General features: G+C 42.6%; 1 protein-coding gene across 4 annotated transcripts in view; it reads left to right on the forward strand.

Moving 5' to 3' along the window:
- The window catches only part of EIF2AK4 (eukaryotic translation initiation factor 2 alpha kinase 4), a 90,074-nt gene that overhangs the window by 46,368 nt on the left and 18,033 nt on the right, over positions 1-25,673 (forward strand). For all 4 annotated transcript variants that reach the window (XM_075927079.1, XM_075927078.1, XM_006128641.4 and 1 more), the window contains 14 exons: positions 1,291-1,413; positions 8,377-8,481; positions 8,966-9,023; positions 10,112-10,191; positions 11,427-11,528; positions 12,131-12,181; positions 13,439-13,675; positions 16,176-16,251; positions 19,127-19,248; positions 21,872-21,921; positions 22,062-22,230; positions 23,721-23,837; positions 24,582-24,647; positions 25,233-25,403. In XM_075927079.1, coding sequence (XP_075783194.1) covers positions 1,291-1,413; positions 8,377-8,481; positions 8,966-9,023; positions 10,112-10,191; positions 11,427-11,528; positions 12,131-12,181; positions 13,439-13,675; positions 16,176-16,251; positions 19,127-19,248; positions 21,872-21,921; positions 22,062-22,230; positions 23,721-23,837; positions 24,582-24,647; positions 25,233-25,403 — 1,527 coding nt within the window. The remainder of the gene's footprint in view (positions 1-1,290; positions 1,414-8,376; positions 8,482-8,965; positions 9,024-10,111; positions 10,192-11,426; positions 11,529-12,130; positions 12,182-13,438; positions 13,676-16,175; positions 16,252-19,126; positions 19,249-21,871; positions 21,922-22,061; positions 22,231-23,720; positions 23,838-24,581; positions 24,648-25,232; positions 25,404-25,673) is intronic.

Genomic DNA, 25,673 nt, shown 5'->3' on the forward strand with positions numbered 1-25,673 from the left:
TCTAGATTTCCACAAGGTGTATTTTGTTGTTTTTAAATTTGAGGTTAGGGATGGGTAGATTTTTAATTTTTTTAGTATAGAAATAACAGAAACTGTGATGATATCCATAGAGGACAATACAATATTTTTTTTCCTGAAGAAATACTTCTCTCAAATTCCAGATTGTTGAACATTACATTTATAGAGATAATGTGTTACATGTTGCTTTTAACTGCATTTGGTTGTAGCCATATTCTGGAAGGAATTTTGTGCCAAAAAAAAAATTATCCACACAATATTTTAAAATCCTGTGTATTTTATTTGTAAAAACATCCATATAATCACTCCAATTTCAATTATTTTGGTAATTTATTTAAAAAAATACCTGTCAACAAGTATGTCAACAATACAGACAATAGCAAAAAAAGATTCCATTCACAGTAGAGAGTTAAAGAAACATCTTGAGGAACTCATTTTCAGTTGTGGGGGTACTGCCAGGCTGCGTGGGGCTCCTAGAGTCCATCCGAGAGGCACACCCCCAGCTCAGACACCCCAGTCCCCCCCAGAGTCCAGCTGTTGGACAACCCCTAGACATCCTCTTCCCACAGAGCCTTGCCATGGGACACCCTCACACCCCTCTCCACAAAGCCCAGCCAGATGGTAGATACCAGTATATTCACCCCAAAAGTCAAGCCACAGGGTTCTCTCCAGACACTAGAACTCCTCTCCCCACATAGCCCAGTCACTGGGCAATCCCCAGATACCAGCACCTGCCATAAATGATACATAGGAGGGACACAAAGGGGAGCATGAGCTAAAGAGGGCACCTGACTTCCCCACATGACTTCACCTGTGGCCCCCAAGCTCTCCCCAGCTTGTCTCCTGCCTATCATACATTACCTGGTGGAGAGTGGGTGGGGCTCTCTTCCACTGCACTGGGCAGCCAGCACTATTCCATGCAGAAGGCCACCTGCTAATTCAAACCCTGCAACATGCACTGTAGGTGTTTTGATCTTATCTGCCGTGTACGCGTGGCCTAGGAGAATAAGGGTCAAAGAACGTGCAGCCTCTAGCCTAGCCCCACCAGGTTGGGTGCTTCATTCACTATAAATTGGGCTCTATTGAGTTCTGTACTTCCTGCTGGTGGCCAGAAATTCTTCAGGGTAAACATAATTCTGCATTGCACAGTGGCACAGAATTCTCCCACGAATATAGTACAGAGCTATATATTAATATATTGACTGATGAAACTTTCCAAGAATTTTGTTCTTAACTGAAATAAACTTTTTTCTCTTTCATTTGTGTCTGAAGATGGAATATTGTGAGAAGAGCACATTACGGGACACTATTGACCAGGGACTATATGAAGATACTAGTCGTCTTTGGAGACTTTTCCGAGAAATTTTGGATGGCTTAGCTTATATCCATGAAAAGGTTAGTAAATGTTACAACATCGACACTAGTTAGTAAATATCAAGTCTATACAATGATTTTTCCTGTTTCAAATCCATTATGTTAGTTTCCATTTATATAAGGTTCTGGAATAGTGTATTATAAACCTGCATTGTTGTTTTTAAATTGCTCTAGACTTCTGTTATTGTTACCACAGTTTTGTTCATTTTAAAATACTTTCTTAGGTATATATTGTCACTTAATATTATTTTTAGCTGTTGAGCTACAAGTGGGGTTGGGAACCTTTTTTGGGCCTGGGGCCACTGACCCACATGCAAGTCAGTTGGGGGCTGCACACAAGTGAGAAGCAAAAAAAAAAAAAAAAATCCCTGCAACAGCAACAAAAACCCCTGACTGATGTGGCCCCCGACTGAGAAGGAGAAAGACACTCCCCACATTCTGACGGCTGCATCTGACTCCTGGGCCTTGGGTTCCGCACCCTTGGGCTACAGCCTTTAAATATTTCCCCATTATCAATCATTGATGAGTTAATGAAATGGGTTGTTACAGATTGTACAGAAGGACTATGAATTTTCCAGAATCAGTGTGTCCTGGTGCAGTGCAAGGGAGGGGGTAGTGTGCGGCCCAAGTGGGCTTGAGGGAGTGGGGTGGGTGTGAGCTGAGCGCACAGTTCAGCTGGACTGCAGGGGTGGGGGCGGCGGGAGTTGGCGTGTGGCTCAGCTGGGCTGCAGGACAGGAAAGAAAGGGTGGCAGGTCAGCTAGGTTGCAGAGGGAGCTGGGAAGCCCAGTGGGGTGGCAGGACAGGAAGTAGGGCTAGCAGCCGAAGTGCTAAAAATGACCTCCCCTGGTCTGGCAAAATCCCTCATCTGGAACCAGTCAGGTCGCAAGGGTGCCGGATCTTCTTCAAGGAGTGTCCCCTTGGGTGCTCCACCTTAGGTGTGCCAGCCCCGCTGCACCCATGGTCGGCAGATTCTTAGTAGCAGTGCCCCTCTGGTTGGCTGTGCACACGGAACGCTGGCATGTGACAGTTGGAACTGTCACCCCACGTGCCCAGCCAACTGCCTCCTCAGTTCCTTCTCTGACCACCGCTGGCTTAGGTCACATAGAGCATTTGCTCTCTTTCCCCTCATACCTATTAGCTTAGCTACATTGTTTCTTTAGGTTACTCTGTATTTCTAGTGTTAGTTACTTAGTATCTCCTTCTCTGCAGTTACAAAATACACACCAAAAAAAAAAAGAGGAAAAACTGAGAGAAGAAAGACTGGTAGCAGGGGAAACTCTCCTGTACATGTTTCACAGCAGGCTCCCAGTGATAAGGAAACTTACATGAAATTGACAAGATTCAAGAGTCATCACTGAACAAATTAAGATCTCGTCCCCCAGGCTCATGTCCTCTGGGAAGGCCCATGCCAAAGGGGCTACCACACTCTTAAACTCCAGAGACCAAGACAGTGCTCAAATGCCTGGAAAGAGGTCCCAATTCTCATTGGGCTGACTCCCCACTGAGGAAACGCTAGGCAATAACAAGTCTGTCTCTGCGCCTTGTTCAGTTAAGGTGTCGGAGAAACAGGAAGAGAATGGGGCTGGCAAACACAAAAGCTGGGACCCCAAACAGATGGTACAACTGTCCTCCCCAAAGCTGAACAGGGAGCTGAGGCAGGAGCTCCATGCTGGCACCGGCAGGAGTGCTGTCAGCGGCACCAGCAGGAGCGCTATCAGAGCTGGCACAGAGCGCTTTAAAAGCGCTTAAAGAGCCAGCACCGGCTAAGAGCACGAATGTGTACAAGAAGCACCAGCTCGAGCTTCAGTGCCGGTGCCGACAATGAAAATACCCTGGTGCCTATCCTGCTTCCTCAATTCAGCTGCCCCAGTTTACCTCTATAGGGGAATTGATGGTGATTTTGGTACCAGGGTGCCACTATGTGAGACAGATGGCACCCCAAATACATCAGGAGTTAGTCCCTCTTCAACACCAGCTTCAGCGCCTACCTTTATGAGTGATGACCACAACAATGGCTTCCACTGCCTGTACCACCCCAACTTGCTTGGCAGGGACCCGTGGGTGACATGCACAATTCAACAACCTCAGCTATCACAGCTACCATAGGCGCTAAGCTTCAGGTTCTCCTGCTCAATCATCTGACTGTTCTGCCTTCTCAGAAGATGAAGAGGAAGTGGACATCTCAGGGCACGTCTACACTAGCCCCCTAGTTCGAACTAGGGAGGCTAATGAGGGCAATCGAAATTGCTAATGAAGCACGGGATTTAAATATCCTGCGCTTGATTAGTATAGTCCCTGCCGGTCACCATTTTGGAAACTGACTAGCCCAAAGTAACTGCCCGTGTATATACGCGGCAGAGAAGCGGGATTCCAAGATAAGCCCCTTAGTTCAAATTAACTGTTACTTCTCATTCCACGATGAGTAACAGTTAATTCGAATTAAGGGGTTTATCTCGGAATCCCGCTTCTCCGCCGCATGTAGATGCGGGCAGTTACTTCGGGCTAGTCAGTTTCCAAAATGGCAACCGGCCGGGAATATGCTAATCAAGTGTAGGATATTTAAATCCTGCACTTCATCAGCAATTTTGGTCACCCTCATTAGCCTCCCTAGTTTGAACTAGGGGGCTAGTGTAGATGTACCCTCAGAGGCAGAATGAATAGTGACTTGACACCAACTATGCACCCTCCATTCTTGCCACCCAAGGGCACAACCATGCCTCCACAACCCAATGCAGAGGATGATTTAAAAACCCTTCAGGAACCTTTTAAGTGGGTAGTAGACACACTAAGAGATCACTGTCAGATATGCCAGAGTCAGCACAAGCTGACAAATATTCTGCACACTCAGTCACATACCAGGTTGCCAATCCCCACGATTGGAACATTCATGGATCCTTCCAAAACCTTATGGCAGACACCAGTAACAATTTCACCAAATTGCAAAGGATTGGACTGCAAGGATCATGTGGTCTCAAAAGTGCCGATTTCTTATTTTCATACTCCAGGCTAAACTCGTTAGTGGTGGAGGCAATCAATCAGAATGGCAAGCAGCGGGCCATCCCGTACGACAAGGACAGGAAACAGCTTGATCTTATGGGCAAAAACGCATACTCATCACCCAGTGTTCCGCTAAGAATTGCAAATTACATTGCCCTCCTTGCAAAATACATGCAACAACATATTTGACCAACTTTCAGTCTTTATTGAGTGTCTTCCTGAGGGAAAAAAAAAAGAAAGAAAACTTTAAGGCAAACATCAATTAAGGGGCATAGATTTCCAAGACAGCTCTCCAGGCTGTCCTAGATTTGGTGGATACAGCCTCAAGGTTCCTAGCCTCAGCAATTGTAATGAGGCATGCCTTTGTGAATCCAGATGTCTGGGTTTCTGAGGGAAGATATCAGGGATTCATATACAGAGATACAAACCAACTACATTTAACCAACAGCCAAGACATAATAACGGACGCCACCCAAGGCAGAGTAGGCGCAGACAGCCATTGGCATCTCGACAGCTGTTTTGAAGGTCTGGTTGAGGGTCAAACCAGATCTCTAAGTCAGCAATTGAAATGTCTACAAAATTTGCCAGAGACTCACTGCATTTACCCAAAGGGAGGGGCTTCCACTCCCACTACTCCCTTACCACCAGAAAGTCAGGGGGTTGGAGGCCGACTCTAGATCTTCGAAAACTCAACCACTTAATATGTTACCAGCAATTCAACATAGTAACCCTAGCCACCATCATTCCTGCCTTAGAGAAAGGAAACTGGTTGTCCACCCTCGATCTCCGCGATGTGTATTTTTATATAGCCGTACATCTGTTCCACAGACATTTTTTGAGATTGACCATAAAAGGTTGACATTTCCAATACAAAGTGCTGCCCTTCGGGCTATCAACAGCCCCAAGAATTTTTTTCAAAGGTTCTGGCAGCGCACCTCAGGAAGGAGGGGCATAACTACATTGCCGTACCTGGACAATTGCCTTCTAAGAGTCCCACAGCACAAGACACACAAAAGGCACTAGAGACCACCACAGAGCTGTTCCAATCCCTTGGTTTACAGATAAACTGTGAAAGTATGTTCTTACCCCAACACAGACTCTAAAGTTCATAGGAGTGCACCTGGATTGCAACAGGGCCCTGGCATTGTTACTGGAACACAGGTTCTCAGTGATCAAGGACCTTGTGACCCTAATACAGACCAGCCCAACTGTAACTGTAAGGCAGTGTCTACAGCTACTGGGTCACAGGGCAGCAGCCACATTGGTGGTACCACATGCCCGACTACATATGAAACCAGTACAGGCATTGCTCGGAACAGTATAAAGAATACGCACACATTACCTGAACAGGCAACTCTCCATGCCAGACAAAAGAAGGGCCACACTTACATGGTGGAGACTACACCGCAATGTGTGTAGCAGGATTCCCTTTCAGCGGCCACCCGCAACATGAACAATAACCACAGATGTCTCCCTGATAGGATGGGGAGCTCACCTGGGAAAATGAGTGGTACAAGGCCGACACATGTACGAGGCAAATGAACACATAAGCCACCTTGAACTCTGGGCAGTCCACAAGGCTTGTGCCTATTTACAGCCTGTAATTCAGAACGAAATGGTACAAATAGTAATGGACAACACCACGATGTTGTACTACATCAGTCGATGAGGGGGAGCACAATCTTGCTGGTTATGTATGGAAGCAATAAAGCTCTGGGAATGGTGCATACCGAGAAACATAACACTGATAGCCACCAACCTCCCATGCAAGGACAACATCCTGGCGGACACTCTCAACAGAGACTTCTTTCAACCATGAGTGGGAGATCAACTCCACAATCCTTTGCTATCTATTTTGGAAATGGGGAGCTCCTATGATAGACCTATTTGCCACCTACAAAAACAAGAAGTGACCATATTATTGCTCATACACAGACATAGGCTCACGGTCATTGAGAGACACATTCTGCATAAGGTGGGAAGAACCGCTACTGTACACTCTCTCACTGCTCCAAATGATAGAAAGCATGATCCTAAAAATCAGACAGGATAAAGCGAAAGTCATATTGATAGCCCCGAAGTGATCCAGATAGGCTTGGTACCCCTACCTACTGCGGATGAGCTCTTGACCACCCTGCGCTCTTTCACTACTTCGCTCTCTGTTGAAGCAATAGGACAGACAGACACACCACCCAAAAGCGAACATACTTCACCTTCATGAATGGTTGGTGATTGGTTGATGCGGTCGGAGGCTGATTACCCAGACAAGGTCCAACAAATCCTCATCAACCTCCGCAGACCTGCAATTAGAAAGACATGCACTCAGAAATGGCATTGCTTTACACTATGGTGTTTAGAACACACACTCATCACAACAGAATCGGTGGGTCTCAGACATTTTGGCCTACGTACTACACGTTCATAAGACAGGACTATCATTGAGCTCACTCAGAGTACATCTTTCTGCCATAACAGCATTGCACCCACCGATACAGGGTTACTCGGCCTTCACTCAACCATCTATCAAAACATTTCTGCGAGGCCTGGAGAATATGCTTCCACCAAGATGGGACCCAATCCCGACATGGGACCTTAATTTAGTTCTAAGGGCTCTTAGGGGCAAACCCTTTGAGCTACTGGCTACTTGCTCCCTTGTACACTTATCTATGAAGGTGGCATTTCTGGTAGCAATTACCACCACAAGAAGGGTAGGGGAGATAGGGTGGTTGTGTCATGAGTGCACTTATGTACACACCCTAAACTCCTGCCTAAAGTACTTACCTCATTTTATTGCAACGATCTGATCCACTTACCTATTTTCTTCCCCAAACCACACAAAGAAGACAGGGAAAGAGCACTACACACACTAGACGTCTGCAGGATGATAACCTTTTATCTACAACACAACTCTTTGGCTGTGTCTACACTACATGCCTCTGTCGGCAGAGGCATGTAGATTAGGGTTGTAGGCAAAGGTAAATGAAGCCGCGATTTAAATGATCGCGGCTTCATTTACATTTACATGGCTGATCAGCTGTTTGTCGGCTCAGCGCGGCAGCCATGTAAATGTAAATGAAGCCACGATCATTTAAATCGCGGCTTCATTTACCTTTGCTGAATAAACAAATCTACATGCCTCTGCCGACAGAGGCATGTAGTGTAGACGTACCCTTTGTGTCGCCTATGGTAAGATCAAGAAAGTTATCCATATCCAAATAAGGACTATCAACATGGATACAGGGATGCATACGACTAGCTTATGACATATTCCACAAGGAACCACCTGCCAACATACGGGCTTACTCTACGAGAGCAATGGCAGCTACAACTGCCTTTAACAGGATACCAACTGAGAACATATGCAAGGCCGCAGCATGGGCCTCAGCACTCATATTCATGCAACATTACACAATTTAGGAGTTTGCTGATACAGACACGCACTTTGGGCGAACTGTTCTCGCAGCTACTGAGCTAGCACAACCGAAGCGCCCACCACCAAGTATGGACAATGCTGTAGCACCCATGGGGACACGCCTTGAAGAAGGGGAGGTTACTCACTTTGTGCAGTAACTAGAGTTCTTTGAGATGGTTGTCCACGTGGGTGCTCCAACACCCACCCTCCTCCCCTCTGTTATCTCCAGGTCAGAGAAGGAACTGAGGCGGCAGTTGGCTGTGCACATGGGGTGACAGTTCCAGCTGTCACATGCCAGAGTTCTGTGTGCACAGCCAACCAGGAGGCACTGCTACTAAGAATCTTCCGACCATGGGTGCAGTGGCACTGCACATCTAAAGTGGAGCACCCATGGGGACAACCATCTCGAAGACCTACACTTACTACACCAGGTGAGTAACTTTCCCATCCAACCTGCATTGTATATAGAACCAAAAGTGTGTGTGCGGGGGGGTTTCTTTTTTATACTGTTTTATAGCCTGTAAAAAGAATTTTTAACCCCTCTGATTCAAACTTTTTTTAACTGCATTTACAGGGAATGATTCATAGAGATTTGAAGCCTGTGAACATTTTTTTAGATTTTGATGATCATGTGAAAATTGGTGATTTTGGTTTAGCTACAGACCATCCAGCATATGCAGTAAGTATTAAGTAAAATTAACTTTGCTGCACATCATCTAAGCCATTATAGAAAGAGAATGAAATCATTTTAGTTTGGTATGGTAATAATATATAAAGAATTTTTTTAAAATAAAACCTAATGTTGTTCAGCAAATTTTCATTTCAGTCCATAATTTATTTATCATTTCTCTAGTGCATATTGTAGTGTAGTATTATAAAGTGTGTAAAGAATTTTGTTGTGTTTACACATCGATATGCCAAAGATTAAATGGATTTCATGCTCATTAATTGGTTAGTGTTGTCTAACAGTGTGATAGTTGAAAATTTTGACTTTAATGTCTGAAGATCAAATTTAGGTGCCAAAAGTTACAGACTTGTATATAGACTTGGGAATACTGGCTAATAAATAGTGAAAATGCTTTATTCTGAAGATGTATTTACAAGTAAGTCACTATATTCATTGCATTCATGAACATGGGTGTCTGTTTACTTTTCTGATTCAGGCAGACACTAAACCAGGAGATCATTCAGACAGCCAGCTGGCAAAGCCTGACCCTTCAGGTAAGTGCAAAAAATATTGTTTACTCTACCTCAGTGGTGGGCAACCTGCAGCTCATTAGGGTTATATGTGTGGCCTGTGAGGCATTTTATTTACCATTTCCCACAGACAGGATTGCCAGATTCCACTGGTTTCCATCTGCATGGTTTCCAAATCATATGGCTTTGTGCAGGGATCTCTTCATGTTATGAGCTGGAATAGCAGTTGCTGTCCTTCCATACTGTCTATACAAGGAGGTCATTCCCACTTGACCTACATCTGGGCTATTCAGCTTTGGAAGCCCCAGGGGTCACAACAATACAGCACATACCAAGGGCTGCAACTTAAGTGTGGTTGCATATGCATGCAAGTATATGCAGATAGCTTATTTCAGACTGACGGGTATTAATACAAAGCACTTCACACAATGTTCTGGCACTCCTAGCACCTTCTTCCTGAGTGTTATAATCTACCCTGCCTGGGAGATGCCCTACTGTTGTGGAGCGTGTTTCCATGTGTTGAGCCCTGTGTAAACCCAAACCGCACTGCAAATGGGTTGCAGGCTGCATCTCTCTCTCTCTCTCTCTCTCTCTCACTCTGTCTCTCTGTGCGCCTAGTCCTATAGGTCAGAGCAGATCCAGTCTCTGATCTACGTGGATTGCAGAAATTCATATATGGACACTCTGCCTATACTTCTCCCTTATCCATGCAGGGCTTTTGTAAGACTTCAGTGGTACAAACCTCCACAGGGAGTGGGTAGGGAGGGGAATTGTAATACATTCTCATTTGATCTACCTTGCAAAGATATTGAGAGTGATTAAAATGGGAATTTAATTTACTTGTCTCTAGTCTTAATATTAACATGCTGTATCAGTGTCATAATGGAATCCTATAAAGACAAGGTGATTTGGCATGCAAGATGAAGGAGACATGTCCAAGTTGTGCCTTTTTTGTCTATAAATAGGAAAGATATTTCATTCCTAAACTTTCATTAAGACTGAATTCCCATTTTAAAAGAAGATTTTTAAAAAGCTTAAGTTTTCTTAACTATTTGATGCTGTATTCCACTTACAGCTTCTATGAAACTAGTAACTCATTTATATCCATACAGGCAATTTGACAGGAATGGTTGGCACAGCACTATATGTGAGCCCTGAAGTCCAGGGAAATACTAAATCTACTTATAATCAGGTAACATTAATAGGACTTAATTCAAAAGCATTTTGAGAAAATAGCAGTTGAGTTTTCTGTTGTGAGTTGCATACTGTGTGATTACCTGTTGTAAATAAGGTCAGACCATCCATAGACTGTCCAGTGATTGAAATGTAAAGGCTTAAAGTGCCACGTGCAGTAAGTTTAAAAATGTATACAATATTCATTTTCATTGAGATTTTTTGAATGAACAACTCTTGGAAACATTTGTTTGGTTTTGTAAAAATAGGCTGTTTGCCCACAGTTGTCCCATTTTTTATCAACTAATATATTTTCATTAAAGAAAATCTATGAGAATTTGGAAAGATGTATTTATTTAATATGCAGAAAAAGATCATTTTGAGGTTGTTTTTTTTTTAATAATACACTATGGTGAAAAATCATGCCTTCATAGCAGTTCCAAAATACTTGCTGAAGTAGTCTAACTTTTATAGCACTCCATTCTGAGAGTTGCTGCAACTTTTGTTGAATCAATGAAAACCGTAGATGACTGACCCCAGTCTATAGTTTGTCATGCTAGTTAGAAAATGTTTTGTTAGCAAAACAAGTTTCACATGAAATATATCTTTCCCTTAATTCCATTTTAGACTTGCATATATACATAGGAAAAAATGTACATGTCCAAAATGTCTTTTGCCTACTTTAATCACTCACTTAGTGGAACTAAAACGTGAGCATATATGATATATAACTAAAGAATAGGCAAACTGCAAGCTTTAGAAAGTGAAAATATATTTGCTAATAGGGTTGAGCAAAAACAGACTGTAATAGTGTAAGTGTATTCACAGTGAAATCCAGAAAGGACTTGCTTTTTTGGTTCTTTCTCAGAGTACAGAATAGCACTCCTGAAAAGGAGGACAAGGCACAGCTCCTTCTAGGAAGTACAGAGGAGATAAATACTTAGATAAACAAAGATCCTCTTTTCATAGAGATGTGGTTCGAGAGAAGAAATATATTTGGTGCAGTGTATAAGCAGAATATTTTCTAAATAAGAATGTTTTCAAAGTAAAATGTAATTCTTACCTCATTAGAGTGTAATGAGGATAAAGTACATTTAAAATTGTGAGGCACTATCTACTGTAGCCATGGGGGCCATCTAAGTACATAGAATAGGATGGAAAATGTTTATTTTTGTCTGATAATAACTTACTATCATTATGGATCACAAATACATCTATTGCAGTTTGGTTTACTACTTGATTTTTTTCCCCTAGAAAGTTGACCTTTTCAGTCTGGGAATAATATTCTTTGAGATGTCCTACCACCCCATGAGTACTGCTTCAGAAAGGATCTTTGTTCTCAGCCAACTAAGACTAGTATGTATAAGTATTGGGGGAGGCGGGTTGAGGAGAGGGATTCCATCAAATATTTAACTGAGTAACAGAAAAGAAAAAAAGTATGCAGTATATTAACAATATGCTATATATAGCAACCAAATGTTTGAAGGTATTTTTATAGTAAGCTAAAGGGGGGAAATTACGTTACTTGTCTCATGAAGAAAATTGGGTTTTTCTGTGTACATCACATTAACTTATTGTGGTATTTGTCCTCTTCTAGTGACAGAACCACGTATTTGGTTTGCGTAAGTTGTTTCCTCTAGGTTAATGGAAGCACAAGAATCACAAGCATTTAGATTAAGAGGTCACAGGTTTAGTCCTTCCTGGTTCACCCATAGAGGCTATAGGGCCATGGTTGTATCTTGTAAACTCTTACTCTGTGTGTTACAAAGCACCATATAAATGCTTATGAATAATTATAGAACACTGTCTTGGCAATCTTAACTATAACAGATAACTAAATTTATTTGCTTTGAGTAATAAAAATATCTACATTGTTTCTGATATATGCATGTTATAGTAAGATTAGCTTGCTCAAGTTTGCATCCTTATTCTAATTCAAATATATTTACCTTTCTTAGCGTACTATTGAATTTCCAAAAGACTTTGATCATGTGAAACATGAAAAGCAGGTAATTATAGACATTTTAATTATTAGGTGTTCTCCATTTAAAAAAAGGTAACGATTAATTTTTCGCTTCATTTTAAATTAGTAATCTCTGCCAAGTCATTACATGACACTAGAACAAAGTAAAAAAGAAAGCTCAAAAGGCTAAAGCAATTAATACAACTGACACTGAAATACTATTTGGAGATTTTCTTTATACTAGGAGAATCCTTAGGTAGTAGGGATGTAAAATCCTGATTAATCAGTTAACCGGTTAAATGTTTAGCTGGTTAAGTGAGATCCTGGGCCTGTGGGACTGGCTATCCGCTCCCAGCCCCATGGGGAGCACGTTGCCAGCCCTGCACGAAACTGGCTCCAGACCACTGGAGCAGCTTGGGCCACTGGCTTACACTCTCGTGTGAGGACCTGGCAGGGTTTGAGAAGCCCTTCAGCCATGGCAGGCTTCTCCTGGGTACTGGTTAACCATTACCCGGTAAGCATCATCTGGTAAGGATGATGCTTACTGGCTAATGGTTAACCAGTTACTCATTCACATCCTACTGCATAGCCAATAATTTCAGTTTTCTGGCTTTTTTGCTCTGCTGAACAGTGATCTGGCTCTTTGTTAGAGTATCATAAGAATGGCCATACTCAGTCAGACCAAAGGTCCATCTAGCCCAGTATCTTGCCTTTTGACAGTAGCCAATGCCAGATGCCCCAGGGGGAATGAACAAAACAGATCATCAAGTGATCCATTCCCTGTTGCCCATTCCCAGCTTCTGGCAAACAGAGACGAAGGACGCCACCTTTATTTAATTTTTGGCCAAATAGCCAACAAATGGAATCTTCATCTGCCAGAAAGATTCCTGCTTTTAAGTATGTATTACATATGTATTTTTATAAATCCTTATTAAATGCTTTTTATCAGCATTTCTTCTGTCAAATATAGTATTTAATATCTTATTTTACCTTGTATTGTGTTTTTATATCCTTTTGAGTCTGTTATGATGTTATACAACATCCCAAGAGTCTTGTTCTGGGCAGGGATGTGTTTTTAGGCATATTAGCATTCTTTCTTTGTAGATATCCTAATTAAAGATTTTCAGAAATAAATGAGGAAAGAATTTTTTTCTCTCAAGATTCAAATAGTATCTAAATTTTTCGATACATGAATCTCTCACTGACATAGTAATATAACTGACACTACTTACTTAAATATTCATACCAGAAGATGTTTTTAATAGGAGTTAAATTCGTAAATATATTTTGTTTTAATTGGTAGAAATTGGTTATTACTTGGTTGTTGAGCCATGATCCTGCAACACGACCAACTGCTGTGGAGCTGTTAAAAAGTGAACATCTCCCACCACCCCAAATGGAAGAATCAGAACTTCATGAAGTGCTTCATCATACCTTAGCAAATGTTAATGGGAAAGCTTACCGGACTATGATGGGTCACATATTTTCACAACGCATCTCTCCAGCGATGGATTACACCTACGACAGCGATATGCTGAAGGTTAGTTTTAAATTGATTGTATAGTAACTCCAACCAAGGAAATATAGATGTAACTCAGCTCAAAACTGTGCATCATAATGTTTTACCTCAGTGCTTAATGTCCCCTTATAACAGTGATTTTCAAACGTTTTGGCCTACTGTCCACCCTTCTCAATGCATCCCTTTTACACAGACCACCAGCCACCCACTCATGATGACAAAATGCCTTTGCTTATCTCTAAATACCATAATACTAATTTATTCGTAGTAGGCTACTGGAGTATAAAAACAGAAATATGCAGCTATATAATTAGGGGGCATAAATAACCATTAAGAAAGGAAATATTAATCAAAATCATTAAACTGATTAAGCTCTTTAAAGTTATCATATTGGTTTACCAAACTTCATTTTAAATAAAATATTTATTTATATCCATAAAAAAAGGTTTCAACATTGTCTTTTATTTATGTTGTGGGTGGGGAACCTTTTTTTGTGATCAGAGACCATTGGCCTACAGAAAAATTTGTTGGGGGGCTATACAAAAGTTAGAGGCAAAAAACCAAACACCTCCCTCCCCTAAACCCCAAATCCTCACTGTGGCCCGCAAATGAGACACCTCGCTCTCCTTGTGCTCCAGCCTCACAGGGGTGGGAGAGAGGGAAGTGAGGAGGTTCAGGGGCTTTCCACAGGGCTAGTAGATTTTGTGGAACCCCCTTGGGCTCTGGGATGGGGCCAAAAGTGAGGGGTTCAGTGTGGGAGGGGGCTGCCAAGGAATGAGATAGGGATGGGGGAGTTCAAGGTCTGGATAGTAGGCTGAATGTAGAAGTGGGATGGCAGTCTGGCAGGAAGGTTGGGTGCAGGAGCGGGTTGAGGGTGGGGTGCAGGTTGGGAGTATGAGGTCTAGGTAGGAGGGTGGGTGCAGGAGCAGGGTGGGGGGAGTGTCTATGGGAGAGGGGGTGTGAGGGCAATGGGGGTGTTGGGTCTGGGCATGAGGAGGATCGGGGGTGCTTACCTGGCTCCGTGCGCCCTACCAATCCTAGGCATCTCCCCCCACTGTTTGAATTAGCTGCGATTCTGGTCAATGGGAGCAGCGGGGAAAGCCTCCAGGGTGAGCGGTTTCCTGCACTGCCGTTCCTTCAGCCAGGGAAAGGAGGAGCAGGAGTGGCAGTGCATAGAGCTGCTTCTTCCCCCCCCGTGAGCCAGATCCAGCCCAGCTTTCCCCTACTCACACAGCTGGAAGTTGGTGCTGACACTTTAACTACGTGGGAAGGAGTGCAGGGCTGGAGCACAAGCATGGGCTCCCCTCCACAGGGGAGTGAGCCTTAAACCCATGGCCCACCTGCAAGACAGTTGTAGACCACGCTTTGAGAACCACTGCCTTATAAACTGATAAGTTAATATAATTTTCCTGATGTCTCCAATCTCATTCATATCTTGTTCTCCATTTGAATTTTACATACTCAGGGAAGAATTAAACTAAATTTGGGTAAGGCAATAAATGGTCAAAAAACTGTGTGTGTAGGGTTGCTCTTGACTATTATAAATCATGATATTCACATCTAAGTGTCAATAACACATTTTTGTAGCTGTTTCTAACCAGTCTTACAGTCCCCTTCAATAGCTACTATCAAGATTTACTTCTGATTTAGGGATTTTAAATATTGGTTAATTGAATAGTCGACTAACCTTATGCATTCTAATCAGTTACTCAAATATTCTATAGTTCCCAGGGGCAGGGCTGGCAGCCCATGCGCTCTGGCCCTGCTCCTGAGGAGTAGGGTTGCCAGGTGTCCGGTTTTGAACTGTGGACAATCCAGTATTTGAGTTTTCTGTTCGAGAAACAAATTGAGAAAATATAAGTGTCCGGTATTTTCTAAATAAGATGTAATGTAGATGGTGATGTAATGTCAAGTGTGTCTGGTATTTTTGTTAAATCCATCTGGCTACCCTACTGAGGAGCCCCTTGCCACTCCGCTCTCCTTCCTCTATATCAGAGGCAGCAGCATGGGGTGCCAGGTGGGAGGTGATCTGCGAGGGTAGCCAGTTTAAAAACAAGCTCGCCTCATGGACCAGCAGCCTGTCATCCCGCACTGTTGCCTTTGACACAGAGGCAGCAGTGTGGGGTGACAGCAGCCCCTGTCCAGGGAGGGGCTGAGCTCCTAGGTTCAGCTCAAGCTGGAACTGAGCTGGGCTGCCTGTCCACCTGGCTCCTAATACGCTTTAAATGCAAAGCCACAGTGACAGTAGGTCCCGGAGCTAGCGTGAGCCTGGAATGAGCCGGGCTGCTGGCCAGCCTGCTAAAAAATTCACTGGCCAGGGAGGAGGAGGGGAGGGGAGAATGAATGTACTCTATAGCATTAACATATAAGCTTTTGCTCAGTTAATTGACTACACTATTACATCCCTATTCTGATCATTCTAAAACTCTTCAAAATCACTGTTCTAAATGTATCAATATGTTGATGTGTGCTGTATTTGAATATACTTTAGAGCTCCTTATTTTGTGGTGGTGGTTTTCAGGGTTGTTTTTCAGTTCGAGCAGCCAAGATACAGCAGCATGTATGTGAGACTGTCAGCCGGATCTTTAGAAGACATGGTAGGTTATTGTTTTTTGCTTTCTGGTACTGAATGGATTTGAGAAATGGTCTTTGAATGTATACTAAATTATTTTGTTATAATGACCAGTACATCAGAGCTTTTTTCAGGGTAGAGAATGTTATATGAATATAATTTTAGGTTAACATGTACACCACAGTAAGACAGTAATAGAGATGTAGCCATGTTAATCTGGTCTTGCTGAAACAAAAGACAGGACTATGCAGCACTTTAAAGACTAACAAAATGGTTTATTAGGTATACATGGTCATGCCAATTTTCTTCCACAATTTGATCTGAGGAAGTGGGTCTGGCCCATGAAAGCTCATCACCTAATAAACCATCTTGTTAGTCTTTAAAGTGTTGCATAGTCCTGTCTTTTGTTCGCAGTAAGACAGTGATAGATAAAACTTGCTAAGGCTAGTTCAAAGAAATGGGGCGGGGGAAATCCATAAAAAATTTTGAAAATTTTGAAACCTTTTCAGTTACATTACAAGAATCATTAGTTGAATTTTTCATGAATTATTTCCAGAAAAAAAATAGAATTTTTTAAAAATTTTAAATGGAAAAAAATTGATGAGCTCTTATCATGTGACTAAACTCAGCAATCAGAAGCAGAAAATGAGAACCAAAAACCCAAAACATGTTAAGCCAACCAAAACACGTTAAGACAAAGAACCAAGTGGCTACCTTTCTTTAATTTAAAGTATGTCTTTTGAATATATTCTGAAACCAACAATATAGGAGAAATCTAAATATTTTCACAAAATATGCTTTTTTTAAAAACATCGCTAATATTTATATTTGTTATGGATGAATCAACATGTACAGATGTTTATGGGTATATACTTTGCTCAAAAGTGTTTTTAGAGCTGAAACAAATATTTTCAAGAAGCAGGGTTTGATTCATTTATATATTTATAATGTTTATAGGATTTAGGTCTGATTAGAAGGCAGGTAATGTACCTGAAAAGTGCAGCAGATGCTGAAGTTCCAATTTCTCTGACTTTTTAAAATTTACTCATTTACAGTTGAAAAGATTTGTTCTTGCGTATTATAGCAAGTAATAAAAATTCTTCATTGGAACTTGACAATAGCATTGATTATATGTGAGTCAGAAAATAATCCAAGTGGCTGTCCTGTATTCCTAGGGACATCCAATTGTATAAAAGATCATATCAATTACTCTTGGGAGAGTAGCCATGTTAGTCTATAACTGCAAAAAACAACTTGGAGTTCTGGCACCTTAGAGACTTACAGATTTCTTAGGGTATAAACTTTCATGAGTAATGGCCACTTCATCAGATGAATTGGAGTGGAAATTAGAGAAGCAGGGATGCAAAAAATGAGGAGCAACGTTAGTTCGAACCGAGGGGCTTGATTTGAACTAATGCATCCCAAAGGGCACTTCCTGGTTCGAATAAGCTGTTGAATGGAATAATGCGTGGGCAAAATCATGCTAATGAAGCACGGGATATTTAAATCCCCACTTCATTAGCAATTTCGGTCGCCGACATTTGCATCCCTAGCTCGAAGTAGGGAGCAAGTGTAGACGTACCGAGTACAGTAGAGTCCCTATCATCCGACCTAAACGGGACCGACAGGTGGTCGTATTACCAAAAATGTCGGATGATAGAGACTCTACTGTAGCCAGGGCTGCTTGATCCCTATCCCTGCCTGGCCCTGGCCCTGGCCCTGGCCCCTTCCCTCCCTAAAGCTCCCGGGCGCCCAGCCCCGCTCGCTACCCCGTCGCTCTCCTGGAGCCGCTGATGCCTGCAGCTCCCGGGGATGAAGCAGTGCTGGCAGGAGCAGCATCAGTGGCTCTAGGGCGCGGGCCGGGAGAATGGCCCCACTTGCGGCCCCGTCGCTCTCCTGGCGCCGCTGATGCCGCTCCTGCCGGTGCCGCTTTGTCCTGGCAGCTGCAGGCATCAGCGGCTCCAGGAGAGCGACGGGGCAGCAAGCGGTGCCATTCTCCCTGCCCATGCTTTATCTGACCCTGCAGCTCCCGGGGACGAAGTGGCGACGGCAGGAGTCGCATCAGCGGCTCCAGGAGAGCGACCAGGCAGCAAGTGGGGCCATTCTCCCGGCCTACACCCTGGAGTCGCTGATGCTGCTCCTGCCGGCGCCACTTTGTCCCCGGGAGCTGCAAGGTCAGATAAAGCGGAATGTCAGATTACCGAAGGTTGGATAATCCGGATTCTACTGTGTTTTTTTGATGACGTGTCTGCTGGTGAGTATTTGTTTCAGTTGGTGGGTTGTTTGTAGGCGAGGATTGGCCTGTCTCCCAAGGTGTATGAGAGTGAGGGATTGTTTACCAGGATAGGCTGTAGATTGTCAATGATGCAATGAAGGGATTTTAGCTGGGATTTGAAGGTGCTAACAGAATTATCCTGGCAACTAAACTGCAATACTTTGTGCTGCCATGTGGGCCACTCTGTGGGATTCCTAGACTTTGCCTTTCAGTACCTTGGAAGAAGGATCCTCAGCTCATCTTACTTAGTAACAACTATACCTAACAAATACAATAGTATTGACAAGGTTAGTGAGACTCTTACCTGTCCTTCTGTAAGTCTTTGTGGAAGCTGAAGTTTGAAGAGGGAATTAAAACAGATGATGATTTCAGAATTCTATCTGGAATATGAAATTTGTTCATGGTATTCTGTAATTATCCTCACACACTTCTTCTCCCTCCCTTTCACAAGGATTAAATAAGAAAGATAACAGTTTCTTTCCAAAATTAATGTATTTCAAAGGGTAACACATTTTAAACAAATATTACTTAAGATTCTTTTATAATTGGATTTTTTTTCTTTGTAATGGCTTTTGAAGAGATGGTGCACACTCTGTTTGAATTGTATTTTACTGCTTTTGCATAGGAGCTGTCAAGCTGCACACCCCACTTCTAATGCCTAGAAATAAGAAACTGTATGACCATAATGAAGCTTCATATTTCATGGATCACAGTGGCATGCTGTTGATGCTTCCTTATGATCTCAGGGTAAGTGGTATATACACTTTATAATTTAAGCTAGTGGGTTTGGGGAATGTTGTCGTTTCTATTATTGTTTTTTATTCACTAATCAAGGTTTAGGCACAGACTTCTACGTCTTCCTCCCATCATTTAGGCTTCTGATTGTACAGTGTCTGTCCTTTAATCCTTGGTTGCCAAACTCTCTCTTCTAGCCCAAATTGATTACATTTCCAGAAATGATAAGGAGGATAGAAAAAAATAGCCAGTGTAAAAAAGTAACCTTTGCAAGTGTGGCTTACTTTTTGCATCATAACTGAACTTCACCAGAGTATTGATTTGAGTATTAGTCCATTGTCACAGTGTACATATATATATAGTGGTGCGGTGGCGAGTCTGTTTGCTGACAACTATTATTGTACTACACTTGGCAATAAACCTAGCTGTGTGCTTTCAATCCTTATCTGATTTGTGGTCTCTGGGGGCTTTCTCGGAGTCTGTCGTGTTGACTAATTGTGCATGGTTAATGCACAGGGCTCGCCGAGTGACGGCGAGTCCCGCTTGCCAGCCGTGCAATTCTGCGCTCTGTGCATGCACAGATCGTTCCATGCTGGCTCTTCCGGGGTGTAATCTACTCGCCACGGGCAGCCCCTCTGGTGCCAGTGTGCGGCTGAGCGCCCCTTGTCTGATGGGTGCCCAGCCAGCCCCTGGCTCGGGCAGCCTGGGGAGAGGCACATAGCACCCTGGCTGGAGGCTACAGAGTGGTTACGCCGGAGGCCACGGGCGAGTAGATTACACTATTTGTTGAGCCCTGTTAATCCATTATGACTGGAGCGCACGCATGCAGCCAAAAGTTTATCATCATAGACTGAGTAGGAGACCTGTCAGGAACCCATTGGGATGACCCTGCCTGACTGACAACACTGGTGACCCCGACATGAGTGTCATCAGTCAGGCGGGGTTATCCTGATGGATTCCTGACAAGTCTTCTACTGGTGGGGAGTTCTGGCCCCAGTGGTTCTCCCTGGCTCCAATAGCTGGGAAGCTTTAGTTTGGCAGTGGCCAGCGAGCTTTGACCCCAGTGGCAACCAGGGGAGCTCTCGCCCTGACCCAGGCTACAGAGCTCCGGTCCTGTTCTGGTTCCAGCAGCCAGGGAGCTCCAGCCTCAGTGGCTGGGGAGCCAGGTGGCTGCAGAGCTGTGCCCTAGTTTTCAGCTCTGGCCATGGAACTCCAGCCCCAGCAGTAGTGGGGCCAGGAGCATCTAGAGAGCCCCAGGGGACCTGGGGCAGCAGTTGGAGCAGGCTGGAGCTCTAGTTTGGTGGCAGCACAGGCCATGAGGGGAGGGACCTTTCCTGATCTGGCAAATCCCCTTGTTCAGGATCAGTCAGGTCCTAAGGCTGCCAGGCCAGCAAAACCCAACCTGAATTCAATTTTCATCAAGTGTTACATACATAACTGTTAGCTGCTTAGCCTTTGACCCTCATGTCTGCATGACATTTCCAAGAATCCATGTATTTTATTTTTCTCATTATAATATCTATTTTGAAACATCACAGCTGCTGATTATCTTCTGTCAACAAAACAAGCACTGTCTGACTACAGCTAGTCATTTATTTTGTTTGCTGTCTTTGTCTCCTCTGTAATTATTAACCAGATGTTTCTTTGCAGCTTTATCAATTACATATGCAACTACCTTGTACCCAATTTCACATTTATAGTTTTAAAAGTAAAATGAAGAAGGCTAGAGATGTTTTTAGTGTCATCCTTCAATAGTGCTAGTTAGAATATCTAATTCCTTCTGCCTCTATTACTCCGGTTTTAAACCAATGATATACCATTAGTGTAATAAAAAGGAAGAATTAGATGAAATGCTATCCATATTGTGAGGACCACCAAAATTTTTCTCTCTGTTGGAATGAGTGATTTCCTAAGATGTGTTGGTTACAGAAGTATTAACTGAATAAGGAAGCTTATTCAGCTTCAGTGTCCCTGGAATTAGGGTTTTGTTAACAACACGTAGGGATCATCTACACTACAGAGAAGATTGACTCTGCCACAGTTGATTTTCTGGGGTTCAAATTAGCGGGTCTAGTGAAGAGCTTCTAATTCAAAGTGAGAGGTTGTTCCCACTGGCGCCAGAAGTCCTGATCTTCATGATGAGTAAGGGAAGTCAACAGAAGTATGTGCTTCCATCAACTTCCTGCTGTGTGGGGCAGCATCAAAACTTGATTTAAGGTACTTTGACTCCAGCTAAGTAATTAAGTAGCTGGAATTGCATATCTTAGGTCAACTTTCCCCTTTACTGTAGACCAGGCCATAGAGTCTTGGTTAATATTTTGGGATGTGTGTGTGTGTGTGTGTGTGTGTGTGTGTTGCTAACGCCATAATCTCTTGCAATGTTTACCTCTTGCATCTGCACAGTTGAAAAACTGAGTGCTTGCCCTCTCAATGGGTGAACACCATTTTTCTAAAAGATACACCAAAGATACTTAAAACCATTTAGCTTTGACAAATACACATTTTCTGAGATAATATTACAGATGGGAGAATGAAAGTACTTGCATGATGTATAATTAAACATTATCCTACAAGCATAAGTGAGACCTAAGCTATGCGTATTTGTCTCACCCACCTTTTTTTTGTGTGTTTTCAGATTCCTTTTGCAAGATTTGTAGCTAGAAATAATATATCAAACTTGAAAAGGTAAGAAAATGGCTGGGAGGGATTATCTCATATCCAAATAGGACTAACATTCACCTGTTGCACATGTAACTTCTACACAATGAGTAATAAACTACAGCACTGAATATATTGCATTGATTCCTCCTTTGGTGTTTTTGTAGATATTGTATAGAGCGTGTATACAGACCTCGGAAGTTAGACCGTTGTCACCCCAAAGAACTCCTAGAATGTGCATTTGACATCATCACTTCTACTGGAAACAGCTTTTTACCTATTGCAGAAACAATCTACACAATTTCTGAAATCATTCAAGAATTTCCAGTACTACAGGTTGTTCCCTCACCCAACCTCCTTGACTAATGAACATTTTTCATTCTTTCATTTTTTTAACTATAAAAGGCTATTTTATTAGATAGGGAATTGTAAATAAAGAAATATGTAGGAACAATGACTTGAAAAAGATCTTCTCACCTTGTAACACACTAAATATTTCAATTTTTTTCTAAAACTTGAAAACTGAGTCAGTGTAATATAAACTGTAAATGAAAAAATGTTTTTGAAGTACAGCATCCAATGAACAGTCTTTTTGACAATATAAACAATATTGAACACTTTCACAGCACTGTTTGAAATAATGGCTATCTTCTTTTAGGTGAGTGAGAGTCTGTCTCTCTTAATCCTCACATTGAAGATTTAAAATGGTACAAATTCTGTACACAGTTCTGTAGTACAGGCAGTCCCCGGGTTACGTACAAGGTAGGGACTGTAGGTTTGTTCTTAAGTTGAGTCTGTATGTAAGTCGGAACTGGCGTCCAGATTCAGCCGCTGCTGAAACTGACCGCCAGTTCTGACTTACATACAGATTCAACTTAAGAACCCCAAGTCAGCTGCTGCTGAAACTGATCAGCAGCTGATTCCAGGAAGCCCGGGGCAGAGCAACTGTGCCTCGGGCTTCCTGTAGTCAGCGCTGGTCAGTTTCAGCAACGGCTTACTTGGGACGCCTGGGGCAGAGCAGCTGGGGTGCTGCTGGGTTGCTCCAGTAGCGCGGCTCCTTGGCACTACTGGACCAACCCAGCAGCACCCCAGCTGTTCTGCCCCAGGCGTCCTGATTCAGCCGCTGCTGAAACTGACCAGCAGCGGCTGAATCAGGACGCCTGGGGCAGAGGGCTGGGGTGCTGCCGGGTTGGTCCAGTAGTGCCCAGAGCTGCGCTGCGGGACCAACCGGCAGCGCCCCAGCTGCTCTGCCCTAGGGTCCACAACAAAAGCCTGGTCTGCTGGGGGGGGCACACTAGCTGCACACCCCCCCCCCCCCAGCAGACCAGGGACACGGGGAGCAAAGCCGCAGCGGCGGGGTGCTTCGCTTCTGAGGCTTTGCTCTGGCGCGGGACCCGCTTTGCTTGTGGTGCCCCTGGTCTGCTGGGGACCGTCTCCAGCAGACCAGGGGCACCGTGAGCAAACCCGCAGCCGTGGCGGGGTCCCGCGCTTCTGAGGCTTTGCTCTGGCAAAGCCTCAGAAGCGGGGGAACACGCCGCTGCTGTGGGTTTGCTCAGTGTCCCTGGTCTGCTGGAGACGGTCTCCAGCAGACCAGGGGCACCGGCAGCAGTTTTTCTCGCCCCGGAGGTCAAGGTGGCTGACCGCTGCCTGTGAGCTCCGGGGCGAGAAAGCCCTGTTCGTAAGTGTGGATCTGACATAAGTCAGGGACTGCCTGTATACAGAAAGGAGTTAAGGGGATGGGGAGAATGAGAGTTAGTTATGAGAAACAGAAAAGCTATTTTGCATATGGGAATGCCAGTAAAACAGGATATTTTTTCCTCTGATAGGAAAGAAACTATAATATTTACTTGAACCACACTTCCCTATTGAAAGCTATACTTTTGCACTGTGGGATACCAGAAGATAAACTCAATCAAGTCTACATCATTCTGTATGATGCAGTGGTAAGATATAAATGACTCTTGTAGAGATCAGTTTAATAACTAAAGTGCCACATTAATTATGAATCCATCTTTAAATATATGTAATAATACTTTCATAATTTACCAAGGAATATATTAAACCTAACCATATAGTAAAAGTGGTGGATTATTCCAGATCATCAGTTTGTATTAAATCTTTTCCTGCGATCTCCTTATAGGAGAACTGTTATCTTAAAACACAGATGGGGGATTCTTTACCTATTGATTAATAACATCCTAGATTGTTAAACCTCAGAACATTGCATTCAGATGTATTTTTATTGTTTTATAGTCTACTTCAGAGTTTAATCAGAAAAAATGGACTAGTCCTTTTTATTTGTGAGCACTATAGAGGGTTGTTCAAATCCCAACAAACAACTACCATAGATTTGATTTTTTTTTTAAGTTAATGTAATATTTCTGTTTAGTATTACATTTTGTATTCGTTTAAGCAGAAGCTCACTTTTAAATAGACCTTTTTACCTGTAAAATGACCAAAAGCAGATATGGAGTCACTGAGACACAAGTAAACATTTTGCCATTGTTTTCATTATTATTTCAGAGAGTAATTGATTGAAATGGGGAGGAAATTTTTTAATTAAATTACAAAATGCAACCAAGGAGCTGCATTATTAATTTTTGTCACAAACAATTAGTAAACTTTTTTTCTCAAAAGTGAATTTTCTAAAAACATGCTACAATATAATATTTTTTGTTGTACTTTAGACTGAAAAGTTAACGAAAAGAGAAGTAGAAGCTAAATTTTGTAATCTTTCTCTGTCATCAAACAGTGTAAGTAGTTCATCACTCCACATATTTTTATTTCCCTATAAATTGATATAAATACTTTATTTACAACAAAACGCATTAAAACCTAATTTAAGCATGTGCCATGCCTTGTATAGAGATGTCACTTCTGCATTTGCAATTGAATTGGCATTGACCTCTTTGCTGTCTTAACTTTTTGGAAATAGCCTGTCTTGTCTCTTTCAGCATCACTTTTTTTCTGGGTTTCTCCCTTTTCTTTAAGATTTGTGTTTCAGATTATGCAGATGTTCAAAGCGCAAATGGAATATTGCAGAATTGAGATTTCTAGAAGGAAAAATGTGTGAGATTCTAAATAGTATTATGCAAAGTTAGATGCATGAGTATAAAGAACAGGTTGAGAGAGATCTCTTGTCATCCAACTTTTTCCTGTCCTGATTAGGAATTCTCATGTGTCCACTCCCTCCTCCAAATTATTAAGGAGAATTAGTCTATTCTGCAAAACAAGTATACATGGTAAACCGTTAGCCACAACAAACCAAATGCTATGTTGTTGTTCATATGCCTTCTGCACAAGCACGTGAATGGTATTCTATCTGTGTATATTTTCAGCTATGTCGACTGTACAGATTTATTGAGCACAAGGGAGAATTGAATGATGTAACCCCTTTGATAAACACAATGATAAAACAAAAAACTGGTGTCACCCAGCTAGTAAAGCATGGCATGAAAGATCTGGAAGAAATCATGGGTCTTTTAAAGAAGCTTGGTATAAAACTTCAGGTTTGTATAGCAGTTGGACTATAAATTCATTGATTTATGTCTCTGTACATCATCTCTGCCTTTATAAGCCTTTCCTCAGGCATCAGAATTAGCACCATTAAATTGTGATGTTGTATATGATAAACACCAAGGGTACATCTACACTGCACACTTATTTCTAAACAAACCATTCCGGAAGAAATACTCTGAAATACCTTTATTTTGATATAACACGTCTACACTACAGGGAAGCCTCAAAATTAGTCCGAGGCAGGCTTCCCTAAGTGGATG

The sequence above is a fragment of the Pelodiscus sinensis genome, chromosome 4, assembly GCF_049634645.1.
Source record: "Pelodiscus sinensis isolate JC-2024 chromosome 4, ASM4963464v1, whole genome shotgun sequence".
Classification (NCBI taxonomy): Eukaryota; Metazoa; Chordata; order Testudines; family Trionychidae; genus Pelodiscus; species Pelodiscus sinensis.